The 19,142-nt window shown below is 37.6% G+C and overlaps 1 protein-coding gene across 1 annotated transcript in view; it reads right to left on the bottom strand.

The window, feature by feature from the left end:
- The window catches only part of PLPP7 (phospholipid phosphatase 7 (inactive)), a 581,997-nt gene that overhangs the window by 562,796 nt on the left and 59 nt on the right, over nt 1–19,142 (bottom strand). Inside the window, exon 1 of the mRNA XM_044057929.1 lies at nt 18,607–19,142. This exon is cut by the window's right edge and continues 59 nt beyond it. Within this exon, the coding sequence (XP_043913864.1) occupies nt 18,607–19,054 (448 nt within the window). The 5' untranslated portion in view covers nt 19,055–19,142. The remainder of the gene's footprint in view (nt 1–18,606) is intronic.

Genomic DNA, 19,142 nt, shown 5'->3' with positions numbered 1-19,142 from the left:
ATGTCATGAAATAACTGAGCTCGGGAAACCGTTTACAATAGGCCACACGAAGCAGTGACATGGACAAATCAGTTTCCTAAGATTCTTAAGAAAATGAAAGCTTTGGTGGCATTCTTTATTACTCCGAATGATGGGAAGGCAAGCAGTAATGGTGATCATTGTAGCCTGTAAGTGGAAATTAATATTCGTAGTTGCCAGTATATTATCCCATGGCAGACTACGCCAGCTGCTTCATCATTCTGTTAAGTATGGAGAATAGAATATAGGTTTTCTAGTGGCTAAATACACTGGGATCTATCAGGAGCATATAACCGTTATACTTTTCATTGATTCTATTTGTTAAGAGGACTGGTACCCACTTTAAATCCCCACACTCTATCTTTAAAATAAGCTAGGTGTGTGGAGGTTAAGCAGCAGGCTGCCAAGCCTCCCCTGCAATCATGGATTTATGTAATGATTTATGTATCTGTCTACCTGTCTGTCCGTCTATCTCTCTATACTGCCTGTCTACCCATCTGTTTCTGTGTCTATCCATCCATCTAAAGAAAAATAATGTCAGAGCACCTGGGGAAGAATTTATCTGTCCTATATGTCTGTATTTCTGTCTATCTGTTTATCTATCAAAGCGATCTACCTGCCTAAGTAATATAAACACAGTGTTATGGATAATGGATGTGACAGATCTGATGGACATGATGGAGGTGATGAATGTGATGTTCTTAAAAATATAAAAACTAGTGCTTGCTTTAATGCAACTTATTAGTCTATTCCATGCACTGGCTACTCTTCTCAGAGAACTATTTAGTGCATCTCCCATTCCTACAGAATCTTCTACATACACTGTCTGATGATTCTCTACTAGTTTTTGATAACCACAAACATTCCTAGAGGTAGTTGTCTCTAAATGCCGTATATACCTGAATAAGGGCTCCTCTTAAATATCTGTAAGAGACACTGTACAGGTTCAGATAGTTTAGTCTTACATAGTGACTTAAATTTTCATATTCATGGATGCCCTTAGTATCTTTCCAGTTTGCACAAGCTTGTTTTCTTATAAAGTCTCAATATTGTTAAAGTTTGAGCCTAATGTAACTAACAAACAATGACTTCATCTTTTCTGATTTCCTAGACTTTATATTTTTATACAAGCTATAGTTCTATAACTATCATTAACCAAATCACTGATATGATTAGAAAAACTCAACGCTGGATCTAACCATATACCCAATTCCTTAAATGAATCTACAGTTTTAATCATTGTGTGCTATATTAAACATTCACATTTCAATTTATGTTCCCCAAATCTCATATGCTTTTTTATGTATTTATTAGCTTACTATTCTCTTGTGCCCACATGGTCAATTTAGTCAAGTTATTTTACAGACATGCCTGATCTGTAACACGTTTAATCAGTTCACCCAATGTCAGGTCATCTGCATATAGACAGTAGAACACCTCAGATAAAAAAACCTCAGATGAAAAAAGGTACACCTGAAAGATACAATCTAAACTAGTATGGGCCTAAAGTCCAAATGAACACCCTGACTGTAACCTCAAATTTCACCTGTCCGATTGCTGTTATCATACTTGCCACGTGTTCTGAATGACACTAGGTCATTTTTGTTTGCTGATGTCTGTAACTTTCCAAAGGTGCCTAGTCGATTTAATTTCCTGAGTCTCCTGAACTGTTGGCTTGCTGATTTCTGTAACTTTCTCTCCATGTGCCTTTTCAAATGAGTACGCTGTGTCTTCCTTAACATATCTTATGTTTCTATAGCCTGTTAATCCTTGTCCATCTGTTTTTCCTCCCCTTCCAACTTCTACAATGTATTTGTCACCTCTTTATGTACTAAAACTCTAACTATATTTCTCTGTATTTCCCCTCCTCATATTTTTCCATTATATTATTTTTTAGGTAAATTAACCCTGCAGTGCTCCCCAACCAACACAAAATCCCAACTTCTTCACCTGAATCTTAACTGCTTGTTGAGTGTTCCTACCAACTGGCCATTATGGAACCCTTGGCAGCTCGGTATTTGTAAGTTAAAATCTGGTCAACTATTTTAGACTATTACAGGAACTTATGGTTTTATATTATAGTACCTGCTGCACATCATCAGAATGCCTAACACTCCTTTCCACGTATTTTTAAGCTGGCACTCCCCTAATTATTCATTGGTTATCACCTTTCACTTTCTTATCTAACCATCCCTGCAATGATATTTCCAATACTTAACACTGTACTGATTTCTCATGCTCTCCACTTATTCTGCCAGCCCTCACCCCTCTGATAACTATCTTTCCTTGCCTCTCTTCACATCTGTTTTTCAGCTTCCATTGCCTTTTACAGCTATACTCTTATCAAAGGGTTACCATTACATAAAAGTGAAGACATCCCAGACTCACTGACTGTCTCTGAAACACTCTACACTTTTAGAACAAGGTCCTTCCCACTCCTCCTGGGCTCACTCCGCTCCCCTACCCTACCCCCATTCACACCCACCCTCACATACTCTAAACTTATACACTACCCCGCATAACCACTCCATCCTGCCATTCCTTACATCCTGCCAATTCATCCTATCACCTTATACTTTCTGCCTAATAGCCACACCTCCCTTAATACTGCTTTCTGCTCAAATCCGCCCCCTACTTCTGTTCAAACTAAGCATACTCTCTCTAGTATACTACTCCTCTTGCTTACCATCATCCTTATACTACTCTTCCTTCTATACACTATTTGCTAACTCCCAATTTAACATTGTGTTACATCTTATCCTAACTATATCTCTGCTTCTGTTTCTCTCTATCTCCAGCTCCTACTATTACACTCTAACCCACATTAATCCACCACCTACACTTACCTACATAAATGCCCATTACTCATCAAACCCTACTTTCCTTATTGCCCCAACTCTATTTCAATACAGTAATACCCACCTCTCTCAGACCTGGCTGAAACATTATATACTGTATCTAAAAATGAAATTCTACCTCCTGGCTACAATATAATATGCCAAGACAGAATATGTAACAAGGGGGTGGTATAGCCATATTGCACTTTGAGCAGCTCACCCTATGCCCTTTATCTATCTCCTCACCTAACTTCCACCCAGCAGAAGTCCTCATAGTTAACTACAAATTGAATAATTACAGAAACATGGCCATAGCCGCCATCTATATACCTCCAGGAAACAACATCCCTACCCTAGAACACTTCCTAGCCTGGATCTCTCAAACTATCTCCTATGAAGCTATCATACAAGGTGATGTCAACACTGATTGGGCCTCTCTCTCCACTGACTCTCCACACACTAGCATTAATCGTTACAGCTTCACCCAAATGATCAAGACCCTCACTCATCTAAATAAGCACTCTAATACAGGTAGCACACTTGATTGGATTCTCAATTCTAAACCCCAATTCTACCACACCCCTCCACACTACCTGATTCCCTTAGTGACCACCTCCCTACCTCTATACAATGACACAACCCCTCATTCTCCAAATCCCAATAATATAATGACTGTCGAAGACGCTCAAATTTCAACTGTGATACTTTTAATAATATTTTCTCTTCTATAAACTGGCCCTTCCTTCATGACCTCTCCTTAGAAGAAGCCTTCTTAATCTTCAATAGCATCTTCCTACATACACTCAACTCCCTGGCCCCATTAGTAAAATCAGAATTAAAGCCAACTATGCTCCTTGGCTTACCGCAAATACTCACAGCCTCATGCATAACAGGGATATCGCCTGGAGAAATTGGCAAAGTAACAAAACATCTTCCCACCTTCCAAACCATTGAGAACTATATAATCTAAACACTGATACAAAACTCTCTCTCTATTTCCGTTAAATGTTTTTTTCATTACTTCAGATGCTAATGCATTACGTGTATTCCAACAGTACAAAAGCAGGCATGAAAACTCAAGCGTGCGTCTGTAATGCAGGCAAAACAGGAAGAGGATTTCTTAAAAGTGTTCCTGTAAGTAATGCAACGTTTCTGGCCAGTAGTAGGGACTTTCAAAAGCAGCTTGAAGTATTTCCTGCACTCGCTTTCAGTGCAGCATGCGAATTCCACAACCATGAAAATCTGGTTGCGATAATTATGTAAGTACCCATAAAACCTTCACCTGATTTTTTACTACAATGTTTGCTACAGTAAAAACATTTACATCCGGACCAGAAATGGTTTTAGACATGCTTCTTTAACCATGTTTCACAAATGGGGATAGCCAACCTGAGCTACTTCGGCAGTGGCAGAAGTTAAATATTGACTTTGGGTATAAGTATATCCAGCTATTGTTGGACTATTTTACACCGCTTGAAGCGGAGTTATTGAATAAGGTAGAAGAACAGTATAACTCACTTACCACCACTTATCAGTCTGAGTTTTGCAAAACAAAGATACAAGTTATGAATAGACAATTGTCTTTATACAGCAGCAAGCTTGAGCAGACTAAAATCAGAAAGCTGAAACGGGACTGTGAGGATTTTTGTCTCGGCCGTATTTTTGTTTGGCCGAGATCTCATCCCAATTCTAATAACAGTATACATCTTGGTCAAGTGGATACCTCATCCGGTTCCACCAACAATGTCTCTGTAGCCGCGCAGAGTGATATGTCTGATATAGGACTGCATGTGGACAATGTTTTAATTGATGCACCTGCTATGTCTGATACTCCGGCTTCTTCATTACCATGCAACCAACAAGGGTTGGTTCATCAAAACGCAATGGGTGCGAAACCCAAAGTAGCTGGAACAAATAATAAACTTACGGCACCTTTGCCTTTAAATTTTCCCCTTCCCTACAAGGAGATAGTGCGTGCTCGTTCCAACAGCCGGGGGAGAGGAAAAAGGAAACTGTCAGGGGATGCACCGGAGCAGAGAAGAAGAATGAAAGTCTGAATTGTTTGAAAACTGCCAGGGGATGTACCGGAACAGAGAAAAAGATTGAAAGTTTGAACTGTTTATTTTTTAATTTGTCATCTAGGACTTTTTCGATGAATGCAATGAATGTTTTGAACAAGGGTATGTCATTTATTCCCTCTCAACATAGTAATATCTCTGACACCTTAATAGGGCTACGTAAGTTTTGTAGGAAACTTTCTCTTAAGATGTTATTTAAAGATAGTTTACCTGATCCCATGAATAATCATGCGAACAATTTTGGTTGTAGAAGAAAAAGTACTTTTATGCCCCCACTCATACATACTGTTGATTGCTTTTTGAAAACTTGTGAACGGGACTTTTATCATTACTATGATAACCCTAAGAAAAAGAATATTTTTGTAAATCTTAATATGGAAGAAACTCTTGAGTTAAAAGCATTGTGTAATGACCCCAAACTTGTATTTAAGCCAGCAGATAAGGGAGGGGGGATTGTAGCCATGGATGCAGTTTTTTACCATGAACTAATGCTTAACATGTTAAACAATGATGCTGCATATAAGAAGATTGACAAATCACAAATAGTATCATTGACGCAGTATGTTCATGATACACTATATGATATGCTAATGACTAGATCCATTGACAAGCCCTTATATGATTTTTTGTTGATAGAACTTCCCTTGATTCCTATCATTAAAGGCTTGCCGAAGCTGCACAAGGATAAGTACCCACCACCTTTGCGTCCCATTGTGTCAGGTGACCATTGGGTAACCTATAACGCATCATTATATGTACAAACTAAATTAGGAATATTAGTGAAGCAAGTGTCTACGATCCTTCTTGATTCCTTTAAGCTACTGGATGACTTGAAGTTGAACATGATAACAGACAAAATAACAGACAAAACTTTATTAGTAACCCTAGACATTGAGAGCCTTTTTACCAACATTCCCAATGAGTATGGCTTAAATGCAATAAGAACTCATATGACGCAACTGGGTATTGAAAATGGCGAAATTATGAATATATGCTGTTTATTGGACTTAGTCCTAAATAACAATGTTTTCCTCTACGACGGTATGGCATATGCACAAACATGGGGGGTTGCCATGGGCACCCCCTGTGCTAATGCATATGCTAATCTTGTCGTACTGGAATGGGAAAAGGAGCACATTTTTAATGACCTCAGATTTGCAAATGTCGTACTATACAGACGCTTTGTAGACGACATTTTAATATTATGGAATGGGGATGAAGCTAGCCTCATTTCGTTTATCAGCTATATGAATAGTGTTACTTCGTTTTTTAAATTTAGTCATGATTTTTCTTATCATAGTGCAAACTTTCTGGACATCACCATTAAGAAGGTTAATCAATGTGAGTTAGTGACGACACTTTATAGGAAATCCTGCTGGAGGAATGGGATCCTCCATTATGACAGCCTACATCCGCGACATATTTTTCGCAACATAATAAAGAATCAGATGAGCAGGATAGACAAAATTTGTAGTGATAAATTGGATGCACTTAATTTATTAGATACTCAGAGGAAACACTTCATGGATAGGGGCTATCCTTTGAAGTTGATTGATGAAGTGAATGAATCCATATTCGATAATACCATACCCCAGACTAAAAAATTTTTTAATTACCATAGATCTATTAAGAATATGGCTAATACTTTATCTTATGATATAAAATTTACTGGGGATGTACAATACTTGACCAACATAGTGAGAGGTAACTGGAAGATTTTACTCTCAGATACGTCTGTTTTAGAAGTTGTCAGTGAGAAACCGGCATTTAGATTCATGAATTGTATGAACTTAAAAAGACTTTTATGTAAGGAGAAGTTAGTTATTACACCTACTGACGTTAGATCTCAGATAAAAACAGGCACCTTCCCATGTGGAAAATGTTCTTTCTGTGGTTATATTACCAAAAAATGTGGATTTACACCTCCTGGTGCTGGAGTAAGTACGCCATCTATGTTTTATGCAAACTGCAATACTAAAAATGTAGTTTATCTTGCTACCTGCACCCTCTGTGATGGTTATTATGTGGGGTTGACCTCACGGAGACTAAGGGATCGAATATACGATCACGTTTATAATATCAGAAGGAATAATTTTAATAATGCATTGGCTTTACATTGCAATACCCACCCCAAACACAGTTTTGTGTTCCAGGTACTACAGATAGTAGATCCCAACAGGAGGGAGGGTGACCACATGAACACCTTGGAAACCTTTGAATTAAGGTGGATCCTAAGACTTAAAGCTCACATATCACCAGGTCTGAATACCGTGGTCAATCTTCGACCAGCCTTGTCAGGACCTAGCTAATTGATCCACTTTGTTATGTTTAATCTGAGTCTTAATTTGTAATGTATGCATTACCGTTGTAGTTTTGAAATTTGTATCCCCCTACAATGTTCAAGGACCTGGATTGAAATATCCATTATGATAAAAATCGGAAATATTAAGCATTATTTTTTTGTTTTATCAATGTTCATTGTATATTGTATTGCCTTATAGTAAAAATTTTTTGTTATAATATGTTGTCACATATCACGATTTATCTGGACATCAGTTTTGAATGTTTGGTTGGCCAATTTGTAGTACAAGAAATTATCCAGATTTTGACTGTTTTATGATTTTGTGATCTTGGTTCTCTACCCAAATAAGGATGTTGGCGTAATGCTATAATTATATGCATTGAGGTTGAGAAGAAACCCTCACGCATTTTTGTATTTTTGCGTTTTTTGCATTTTTGTACTTTTGCATTTTTTGCATTCCTTGTATTTGTTGCATTATTATGACTTTATACATAATTATTGTGACTATAAAATTTAGTCCGTGTTTGGCTAATTAGCTAGTGTGCCCTCAATGGCACAAGTTGGTAATGGCACTTGGTATAGTTAACCATTTTCTATGTAGATGTTTTTTGTATATCTTGTGTATTTTATTCATTATGATAATATATACACACATGATTGTTTTTAGATTTTATAGATCCAGTTAGTTAATGCTTTATTTCTATTTAATTTTATATTTTATATTTTACATTTTGGTCGGCCCCATACATATTGAATTCCATTTTTGATGACTGGATTGCTTAGGGCTTTGGTTTGGCTTGTCTTGAGTGACAGATGGTGCTCATCGGAAGTGAAACGGAGCTTTGTGAACAGCATTGAGTAGTGCTAGGAGCATATGCAGATAGTACTTGGTTGCCTTTGTTGCCCTGCTATCATTCCTGGCACAGCGTCTTGCTCCGCCTAGCATCTGTTCATTTTTTGTTATGACTCACGCCATGGTCTTGGTGGACGTGGCATGTAGCTCCTTTGAGTTTGGCTATGCGGCCCATATGGCACAGATGATGGTGTCTGACTTTGGCTTGTTTATTTTGCAAGACTGCTTTTAAATAACAAGCCGTTCTGTGTTAACTGATCTTCGTGCATTACAAAAGGTGTATGTAAATGTTTTGTGGAACGCCGCATTTTATAATGGATATTTATATATATTTTTTATTTTTATTTTTGATCTTATCATTAGTAATGTTTGGTTTTACTATGTCTTAGCTAGGATATGTTTTGTCTATGTTCTGGTTTGTCACATTTGCACTTTATATTTTTGTGATTATGAACTCAATGTAACACAATGAGGTTGGTGCTTTAACTTGGTAATATGACTGATAAGAAAAGACATACCCTAAGCTATCTCCTCTCTAAATATGGGCATTACTTCCTGAATCATAGTTAATGAGGCTTATTGTTAGCAATTACGGAAACTTCATGCATTTTTTGATATAAGTCCATTGGTTAAATTTTAAATGATGGATATTGTTGAATTTATGAATAATATTAATAAGATATTTGGTCTTAAATGGAGTGTTAGGTTGTTAAACGTGAAATTTTGATGTATTTCTAAGAATGTGATTTTTGAATGAATTAATTGAATTAATTGAATTAATTGAATAATTGTATTTAATGAATTACTATAAAAGGCAATGGAAGTTTTTGTGAGATTGTAACCTGATGAAGCGCAATCTTATTGCGTGAAAGCGCTTGTTCCTATTTTGTTCTTATCATTAAATGCTGTTTGATTCATTTCGTGGTGGTTTCAAGCAATTTCTTCAGTACATGAAAATCTGGTTGCGATAATTATGTAAGTACCCATAAAACCTTCACCTGATTTTTTACTACAATGTTTGCTACAGTAAAAACATTTACATCCGGACCAGAAATGGTTTTAGACATGCTTCTTTAACCATGTTTCACAAACAATTAACAGCACCAATCTTATGGAATGTAGCAAATTTTCCAAAAAAAAACCTTTATTATCAATGCTCTTAGCATTAAGAACCATCAGAGATGCATCAAGTGTTACTATCTGTGAACTGTTAAACCTTTGACCTTGCAAAAGTCCTGCCTTGTGTTTGTCAAATGTTGCAAAATATCTTTAGCAAAAATTCATTCTCTTCCCTGATCCTAACAAGTGAACACCATAGTGACCAAAACATGGGACTTTATTCATGTAGGTATCTACCAAAAAAATATATTTTCATTCATAGTGACCTGACTGTCCTTTCTATGTGAAAAATAAATCCTAATACTTGCATAAGCTATGCCATCTAAGAGGGCTGTAAGTTCCATACTAACAGTCAGAGAGTCCTTGTGGATGAAATCATTTGTACCAATGTGAACAGAAACATATCCACACTTCCTTACATTAAGGCATTCTAAGGCCTTTCTCACATCCTCTATTTTTGCTCCTAGCAAGCATAACACTGATGTTCATTATCTTCTCTGCAAATGTTAAGTATCAGTTTTTCTAATAAATTAATCTCCAATTTCAAGAATATCTTTTCTGACCAAATCAGAAGAATCTTCAACTTTTAGTTCAATAATATCTGCTCTATCAGTTGTTAGAAAGGAATGCTCTTCATCACCACTAGCCTTGTTAATCCCACTGTTTTCATTGTGTATTACATTTGCAAGCATATAATTCTCATCCAACTGGCTTTGCACATCCACAGCTTCAGCAATTTTGTCAATTGGTGTCGATCCCCTCTTCTTTTCAGGAATGTTCTTCTATCCTTTCACATTAAATGTTTATTTCTTCCTTCCCCCAGCTCCTTGCCTCTTTTTTTTTTACCTTCTCTTTTGGAAAAAAACATGCCTTTTTCTGTACACACACGTTTTTTTGGTAGAAAAAAAATGTTATCATTCCCTGTAATCTGTGTTACATACAAAGCAGTGTCCTTTTTAGCATGTATTCTCGTTTCTTTACAGACAATAATCAGTTTGCTCTTCTTCCTTGTTATTTGTTGTGAACTTCTTCCTTTTTTCTATATGCTCTGAATACACCGATTGCTGAATACTTGTATCCAGAATTCCAAATCTGTTAGTGCTATTATCTTGCTTAATAGTGATTGAGTGATCTTTACTGATAGCAGACACTTCCTTTCCTAAATGTATTCTATTTGTTCTTTGCCTAACATTAACTCATCAGTCTAGTAATTTATATATGCAACAACCGTTCTCCAAGCTGTGCCAGTTTCACAAGTATAATCACCATCAGTGAGTCTATATTTACTACTAAAATGGTAAGCACATCATCCAACTTTTGACGTGAGGAACACAGATCAACAGTGTTATTGAGTGTTACCTTTAAATGCGCATAGCATTTCACACACTGTACAAGACATTTATGCTTTAGTAAATCATTAATGGCATACTCATTTAAGGAATCCATTTTCAGCTGCAAATGAATACAGAATTCTAAAAGAAAAGGATAATCCAAATCGGTAACCACAGAATTCATACAGATTTTAAATCATCTTCCATGAGAAAAATCACACAAACAATATACAACTAAATATTAAATTAAGCAGAAACAAGTTGTTGCTCTTTCACCAGTTGTGAAAGTCACACACAAGCAAGAATTCTTTTCCACTCGCCTAGCAGTTTCTGCTCACTATCACTAGCAGTCACAGCTCTTTTTAACAATAAAGATCAATAAATTAGAGTCCAACAGAGTACTGTTTAGATAAGCTCTGGACTGTCCTCTCTGCAGTCTGTGTGAATTTATAGCTCACTAGGTCCCTTGGGATGCCTAGAGTTTGCCTGTCTAAAACGTATCCTTTTCTAACAACAAACAGTGAAAATTAGAGATAAAAACAACAACACAGAAATCATACAATATAAATCAAAATAAATGTTCTTGTCTCCAAACTATCCCTTTCTTCCTGCAAACAGTGAAAAACAGTGGTAAAAAATAAAAAAATCTTCTATTACCAGGTAACTGTACAAACACAATATTGTTTACATAAATTCTAGATTCTACACTTCGGAGAGTCAAACCAACCAGGACTGGTATTCAGCTCCCATAGTGCATGTACTATGATAATGTGGCAGCAATAAGGCTGTTGGGGATGTTAGCGAATGATCTTGTCAGCATCCTACTGGGTTGACTTAAACAGTACTAGGTCTGAGCTAATAAAGATTAGTGCAAAATTTTCAAAGAAATCTTTTTTATCACGGACAGGTAACCGATAAAAATAAAGCATTCCATTGACCAGACAATATGGATTTTATATTGGAGGTACCCAAGCCTCAATTAATACAGCAACAGAGGCTTTAACTGGGAATGATACTGCAGGTCTTTAGCTAATCCCTTGGCAGTTCAACATCCAGTAAGTGCACTGGTATAGGACTGGTGCAGGAAAGGCACTGGAACAAATCTCACTTGGCTATCCCTCTCATCCAGACAAATCGTGCCCTTGGGTTCTTTAAAGAAATGATACAGTCTGCCTCCCCAAATTTATCTTTAACTTTAGTCTCACATCCAGACCTTGATAGCCCTGTTCTTAAAGATCGAAAACCCATCCCACCAACCATTACCAGACAATCCTAATACTTCCTGCCCTCTGCAAAATATTTTGAAAACTAATTTCTAACCAACTTACTTCATATCTAGAAAACTATAATTTGCTCTTTAACAAACAACATGGCCTCAAAGCAGTAAGGAGTACACTGAATGCACTCTGAATTCTAACCAAACACATACTCATCAACACGGATAAAGGAAATCTTACCAGTGTCACTTTTCTTGACTTGAGCCTTTGACATTTACTATCTCAACTCCTAGACAATGTCTTCAGGATTGAAAGTACACAGCAGTTCAAAGATTTCCTTACTAACAGACTTATAAACGTGAAGACTGGGTCCTCTGTACTATATAACACATGCACATGTTCAGGTGTACCACATGAATTAATATTTGCCCCAATACTCTTTCTCACTTTTATAAATAGATTGACCTACCACAGTTACAGCTCCTCATATATACTGATGATATGGTTGATCCAAACTAGACAACAGGTAATGCAAAGCTAACTACAAACTAACTTTCTGGACCTAAACCACTGTTTCTCTTCCAAAAAGTTTCAATTTAACCCCAAAAAACAAAGGGTATGTACTTTTAGCACTAAGAAAATACTTCTAAAGCTCACAGTTCCCTCAGCCTTTTAGATTAGCACACCAACATTATAGATACTACCATTCCACCTGGGCATCTATTTCGACCAATCTCTTAACTTTCAGGAGTTTACACAAAAACTTAGATCTAAAATCTACTACCTCCTTGTCTGGGCTCAGAAAATATTTCAAGCCCATTCCTTTCAATACCAGCTAGGGCAACCATTGGGAAAGGTGTCTTGCTCACTCAACTTAAGTATGACTTTGTTTGCCACCTCCTCCAACAAAAATGCATCAACACTACATACCTTATCTAACAAAATATGCTGCTTTCTCAAAAATTCCCTCACCTTGAACACCAGTGCCTTACTTTACCCAAGGTAAACAAGCCAAAGCCAACATACTTACGGGATCTCAACTACCGAAGTTACTGCACGAAGATGTGCTTTCTCCACTTGCAGTGAAATTGATCACTACCACCCCAACCTACAACAGGTCTATATCAGCATTTTGAAAATGTAATATTTGAATCACTAACTATCGAACTGAAATGATCGAACTATTACATTATGGAATGCCGGTATAAAAAAAAAAACTAAAGGGTGTAGGCCTCCATTTACACGTTCGATGTTCTGCACTTTAATCATTCTCGCATCAACAATATCGTATTTGATATTGTCAACGTTTGAGATGCTGAAAGGAACCCCCTACAAACCTCAGAAGCCAGAGCACAGTAGGACCTACTCATACAACACCATCTATTAAACTGCTCTGACTCTGGTTTCTCTCTTTCAGAGGCCCAGGAAGAAAAGCTCTGCATTGGCATTATATGGTTACAGTTAAATAAAGTTATTACAAAGCCTAATATAGAAGAATGACATATTAACTAAGTAAAATTTCAGCATCAGCTCACACAGTGTGTACCTATACATACACAGAGAAAATATTTGGACAGTTATAACAAGTTGAAAAAGAACACTGTCAATAGATAAACTATTCACAAGTTTCCAGTTCATACAGATGGCATTAAACACACTGAATACACTCTATGAAACAGACATGACTAGATACTATTGCCTTGAGAAATATATTTGCTCTTTGTCCAAGAAATGGACATTACTAACTCCTTCTCTCTGATCATAGTCGAAGTATCCTGGGGGTGGAAGGACGGAAGGACTAGTTCAGCCTGGGGTAGTGCAGGAACAAAACCAAGTTTTATTTAGGTGGTCTTTTAGTAGTAGTTTGAAGTTGGGGAGGTTAGAGGTAGATCTAATTTGCAGAGAGAGTTCAATTTTTTTAGTGGCACAGTGTGAGTAGACAGTTTGGACAGATGATTTGTGAGGTTTATGGATGCTGAGATGATGTTATTCATTAGGCTGAAGTAGTCTGTTAGGGTGACAGGTGACAGGAATGCCGAAGAGAAGTAAAAGCGGGGTGGTTACTGACTCTGTGAATAATGTTTTGTGTGGCGATAAGCTGTATGTAACCTAACTGGTGAGGCAGCTCAAGCCAGTTCAAAGCCTTAAGGGCACTACAGTGGTGCTTACAGTGCTGTTTGTTAGTAGCAGATTTTGCAGTCTTATTATAGCCCACCTTCAACGTTTTTTACCTGCAGCCTGAAGGTTGGTTAGGATGGGTGCACCATATAAGAGAGATGGGAGAAGGTAGGCAGTGGTAAGAGTGGTTTTGGAGGTGTTACTAAGGACGTTTTTATGACTGTTGAGCATTCCAAATTTTTGGTGACTCTTTTTTGTTATTTTGAACACGTAACTCAGACTTAAGGTATCATCTATAATCACTCCAAGACGTTCTGTATGGAAGATTACTTCAATTTCAGTTGTGTTTTGTGAAAAGATTTTGAAATTCGCTTTATCAGGCATGTGTGATTTTTGGAAAAAATAGTGGTAATTTAGTTTTTTTTTTTTTTTTTTTAAAGTAGAGTAGAAGCTAAGCATTATGAAGCCATTTCTCAACTGGGGACAAAGCTTCTTGCATGTTATGGAGAAGTTGAGTCAAGTTATTAGATGCATATATAAGTGTAGAATCATCAGCATATTCTATGAGATAGGCTGGACCTACAGAGGTATAGAGGTCATTGATAAAGATATTAAAGGGGTCGGGGCCAAGAATAGATCCTTCGAGGACACCAGTGGAGACTTGCAAGTCTGGAGAGAGAGTATCTAACCATTTTAGAGACTGAAGCCTGTCGGTTAAATAGTTACTGAACTAATAATGAAGAAGGGGTAGTCCAAACTGAGACAGTTTATAAAGAAGTTTAGGGTGAGAAACTGTATCAAAAGCTTTTGAGAGGTCAAGGAATAAGGAGGAAACAAGACGGCCCGAGTCTCTGGATTTATTTAGTTATGTTGTCAGTGAATGATAGGAGGGGAGTAGTTGTACAGGGGCTTGAGCGGAAGCCACGTTGGGTAGATTTTAAAAGCCATTCTTGTAGAAGATATTGGAGGAGTTGCTTATGAGTACATCTTTCAATAATTTTTGAGACTGATGATAATATTGCAATAGGCCAAAAGTTAGAGAGACGTCAGCTGAGATGCCACCTTTATGAAGAGGGATAATATGAGATTTTTTCCGTAGTGACACTACATGGTATTCAGATAGTTATCTATTGATAATGATTGCGACTGGGTATGCTTTGGCATTGGCAGCTACCTTCAGGTGTTCAGCTGCAATGGAGCAAGTTTGGAGTTGAAGCAGAAGTTTTTTTTATTTTTTATCATTGATGTGGAGACAGGTCTTGTGTGGAAATTTCCAGCAATGGATATAGGGGGTAAATTAGATTCATGTGGTGAACCTGGGGGGAGTGCATATGGTGTATGGAAAATATTGGCTTTGGTCTAAATTGTTTGCTGACTTACTAGGATTGGGTGATCCTGGAGGGGTGTGAAGAGTTTTTAGATAAGGAGATAATAATACTTTCTATGCAGCAGGTATTAAAAAGGTTGCAAATTCCAGTTGAGAGCTATTATGAGACAGGTTGGGTTACTTGTTCGATTCCTGATGTAACAAGTTATGTAATGATATCCACAGTTCTTTTCAGGTCATTTTTGTGTTGAAGTTGTAGATGGCTGTAATATTGTTTTTTTTTTTTTTTTTTTAATCTAGGTTAACTTGTCTTTTACTTAGATTGTGCAAAGCAATGTCTTTCGGCTTCTCCTATTAGGGATCACAAATCTGCAGATTGATGAGCAGTGGAGTTTTTACAGTGTCAAGATGCCAGCCTGGCACCCAACCTTCACAGAAGGCGCGCGCACACACACACACACACACACACACACACACACACACACACACACACACACAACAAGCCCCACCTGCATTCAGTTGACCACAGGGAAGACATGCAGACTCCAGCACTCCAGCTGAGAATCGAACTAGAGAACATTTTGGTGTGAGGTGGCAATGCTAACCCCTCCACCACCGTGGCTGACTTTTTACTTAGATTGTGCACATTTAAGCCATTCTTTCCAAGCTTTGTCTCTGTTAGACATTGTGGCTTTTGCCTGGACAGTGAGCCATGGTGTGTGGACAATTTTCACTGTTTTTTGCTCAGTGAGGCATGGCTGTTTAAAGTAATTAAGAATAAGGTATTAGAAGTACTGACTGCCTCGCCAAGTGGGAAACTTTTTGGGACAGACCAATGATGAAGTAGTCTAAGCTGAATTTAGAAATGCTTCGGGTTGTTTTAAGTTGGTGGGTGGTATTTCTATGGGTATAAACTGGAAGATGGTTCTGTGTTAGTTCCTAAGTTGTGTGTAACCCCAAAGGTTTATATTAGCTGAGGGAAAGTCTGATGTCATGTTTTGTCAGTCAGTATTTACATATTCTAGAATGCTTTTTTCATAAGGTATATAATTACTTGTCCAGGAGAAGATTTCTTCTAAAACTGTTATACCATTTCCAGCTGAGATATAGACTGAAAAAAAAAAAAATGTTTTTTACTGTTAAGTTTTAGTAGTGATACTAGTATTTCAGTATGTTTGAATTTTGGGATGTTGCATTGTGAGAATATGGATAGTAACACACACACACACACACACACACACACACACACACACACACACACACACACACACACACACACACATACACACACATACACACACCTGACAAAGACATGAAATGAGAAAATGGATTCAACGTGCTTCCTGAACCAGGACTCAAAACTGCTTTGTCAATTACAAGCATTAGGAGGCAGGGGCCCTGGTCAAAGTCCAGGACCACAGCATGACAGAACGGTTCAAGTAGGAATCGAACCTACATCCTCCCAATAACCATTTAGGCTGCTCTAGCACTAAGCTATAGAAGCAGCTAAGAACTGGCGAACGCATTCTGAAGTATCACATCTCACTCATGCAAGTATGATTAACACAGACAGACCAATGAGGTCAAAGGGAGTTCCTAAAACTTCTCACTGATACAGCAGGTAATCTGAGTTCTGGTTCATACAGCACAATGATGCACACTTTGCTTCCCCCCTCACTCTGACAATCTGATGAAATATGTTGGCAGGAGGAAGGTATTTGCCCATCTAGTTCTGTGTGTGCCCCACAGATATCCTGGGTCAAAGGATAACAAGAAATATGGATATCAGCCCACTAACCTTTTAAATACTTAAGATATAAAAACAGCTGAACTAACTATATAAGTCTATTTGCACTTCCTATAGACAGACACATAGAGATATATGTGTATGTGTGTGTGTGTGCCTGTGGGGAAAAAAAAAAATATATATATATATATATATATATATATATATATATACATATATATATATATACATATATACATATATTTATATATATATATATATATGGGTCTACTTCATATGATCAACAAACTTTTCAGACAAACCAAAACACCTAAAGCTCAAAACACCGAAAACTCATCTGGTCGAAACTCATAACATTGACACATTAAATTCACATTATGACCTTTCCCCACTGCAGTGCAACCATGGAGTTGTTGTTGGTGGTGGTGGTGGGGGGGGCACAGCCCCCACATACATAATAAATTTTAAACATACATGTGGATAGTTATAACAAAAATGACAATATTTATCTAAATATTGAGGGCCCCCCACACACACCCCTAACTATTTATTCCAACTCCAGGGTCGCGCTGCAGTGTGGAAAGGGCATAATGATGTGAATTTCATGTGTCGATGTTATGAGTTTCGACCAAATGAGTTTTCGGTGTTTTGAGCTTTAGGTGTTTTGGTGCCGGTGAAATGAGTATCGATCATATGAGCTTTCAATCATATGAAGTAGACCCATATATATATGTGTGTGTGTAAAGAGAGAGAGAGAGAGAAATGCATGGGTGTCTGGGGAAAGTTAAGCAGGAACAGTTTAGTGAGCAAAAGTAAGATATCTTTTTTACAGATTAGTCTTCTTCTTCCAGTTTACTCTCTTCCTAGCCATTCATATTACTGCCACGCCAGTTTGCGACTATGATGCACACATTGTAAAGTTATGATGTATGTGTTCCATATTTCTTCCTCCACAGTATGTCCTCAAGTTAATTAATATAAGCATTTTCATTTACCATTAACCAGCAGCCAACAATTAAGTAAGAAATTCCTCTAATTAGCTACATTAGCTAAATTGGCAAAGCACAGCACTTCTTCAAATGGAAAGCGGTAAACTACTAGCTGAAAGCAACAATAATACTGCATCAGTAGTTAGACACCAATACAAATTCCGGGTAAACGTTCAGATGACCTCTTCAACTCAAGAGTACAAAACTATTCAAATCTGCTGATAATGAATACATTATTAAGTGAGAACGTCTTCATTTGTCAGTTTTATAATGTATTACAATGACGATGATGCACACATTCTGATAAATTAACATCTTTTCGGTGTGTGTGTGAGCAGAAAAGATTACCGATTTTCTTCTATAACAACTTTAGCAGAGAACAGTCCATATGCCTATAATGATTCTACAGTCTACTGGCATGCACAGCTGTAAGAGATTTATTACTATTTACATAACAAATAAGCTCTCACAAGCCAATCACATCACTCCTTAAAATGCATGCAAACCGGAAGTCAGCAATAGCAGTTTCTTCTGTAAGCGGAGCTCTAAAGCATATGCCATGTCTCTCTAATTACATGGTCATTTTTATTCTAAGCATTCATCAGCACTTCTGCCAGTCAGAGCATTTTAAAAATAAACCTACTCAAACTGCTGCAGTTGAGGTACTCACCCAGAAGCAGATTCACAAGCACCTCCTGCCCGGCAAGACTAGTGCTCCTGGCCAGGCAGTATAGAGTGCCTCCTATCCAGGGGATCCCATGACCAGTTACCCCGATGAGTTTGACCATGGGCCGAGCAGTGCCCCATGTTGAACTGGTACTGGCACACACCCCAAGCCTCTTGGACATGCACAGATCAATGGCGAGCAGAGAGTTAAGAGCTATCCCTTTAAATGAAGGGTTCAACTGCATACAGTCTTGTTCAGGGAGTTGAGAAGAGTCCTTTTCCTTAGCACTGTCGTTTGATTGCTGATTTTGCCCATATTGTCCACTTTGCCTCCTGGAAAACCCTCTGTTGTCTTGATTTCCTTGCATAGGCTGAGTCAAAGAAATAAACTCAGGTCTGTTTAAGACACTATTCCTTTCCCTGAGTCTTGACCTGCTTTGGTGGGCTGGCATGGTAAAATTATATCAGAAAAGCTTTTAGTTTGCCTGTCACTTCTAAAGGCTTTCTGTAACAGTTTCCCAGCTGCTCACAGCACAGACC

The sequence above is a fragment of the Protopterus annectens genome, chromosome 16.part0, assembly GCF_019279795.1.
Source record: "Protopterus annectens isolate FY-2018-M chromosome 16.part0, PAN1.0, whole genome shotgun sequence".
In the NCBI taxonomy this organism is placed as follows: domain Eukaryota; kingdom Metazoa; phylum Chordata; order Ceratodontiformes; family Protopteridae; genus Protopterus; species Protopterus annectens.
Note: the sequence above shows the minus strand (reverse complement) of the source record. Positions and strands in the feature narration are given on the sequence as shown.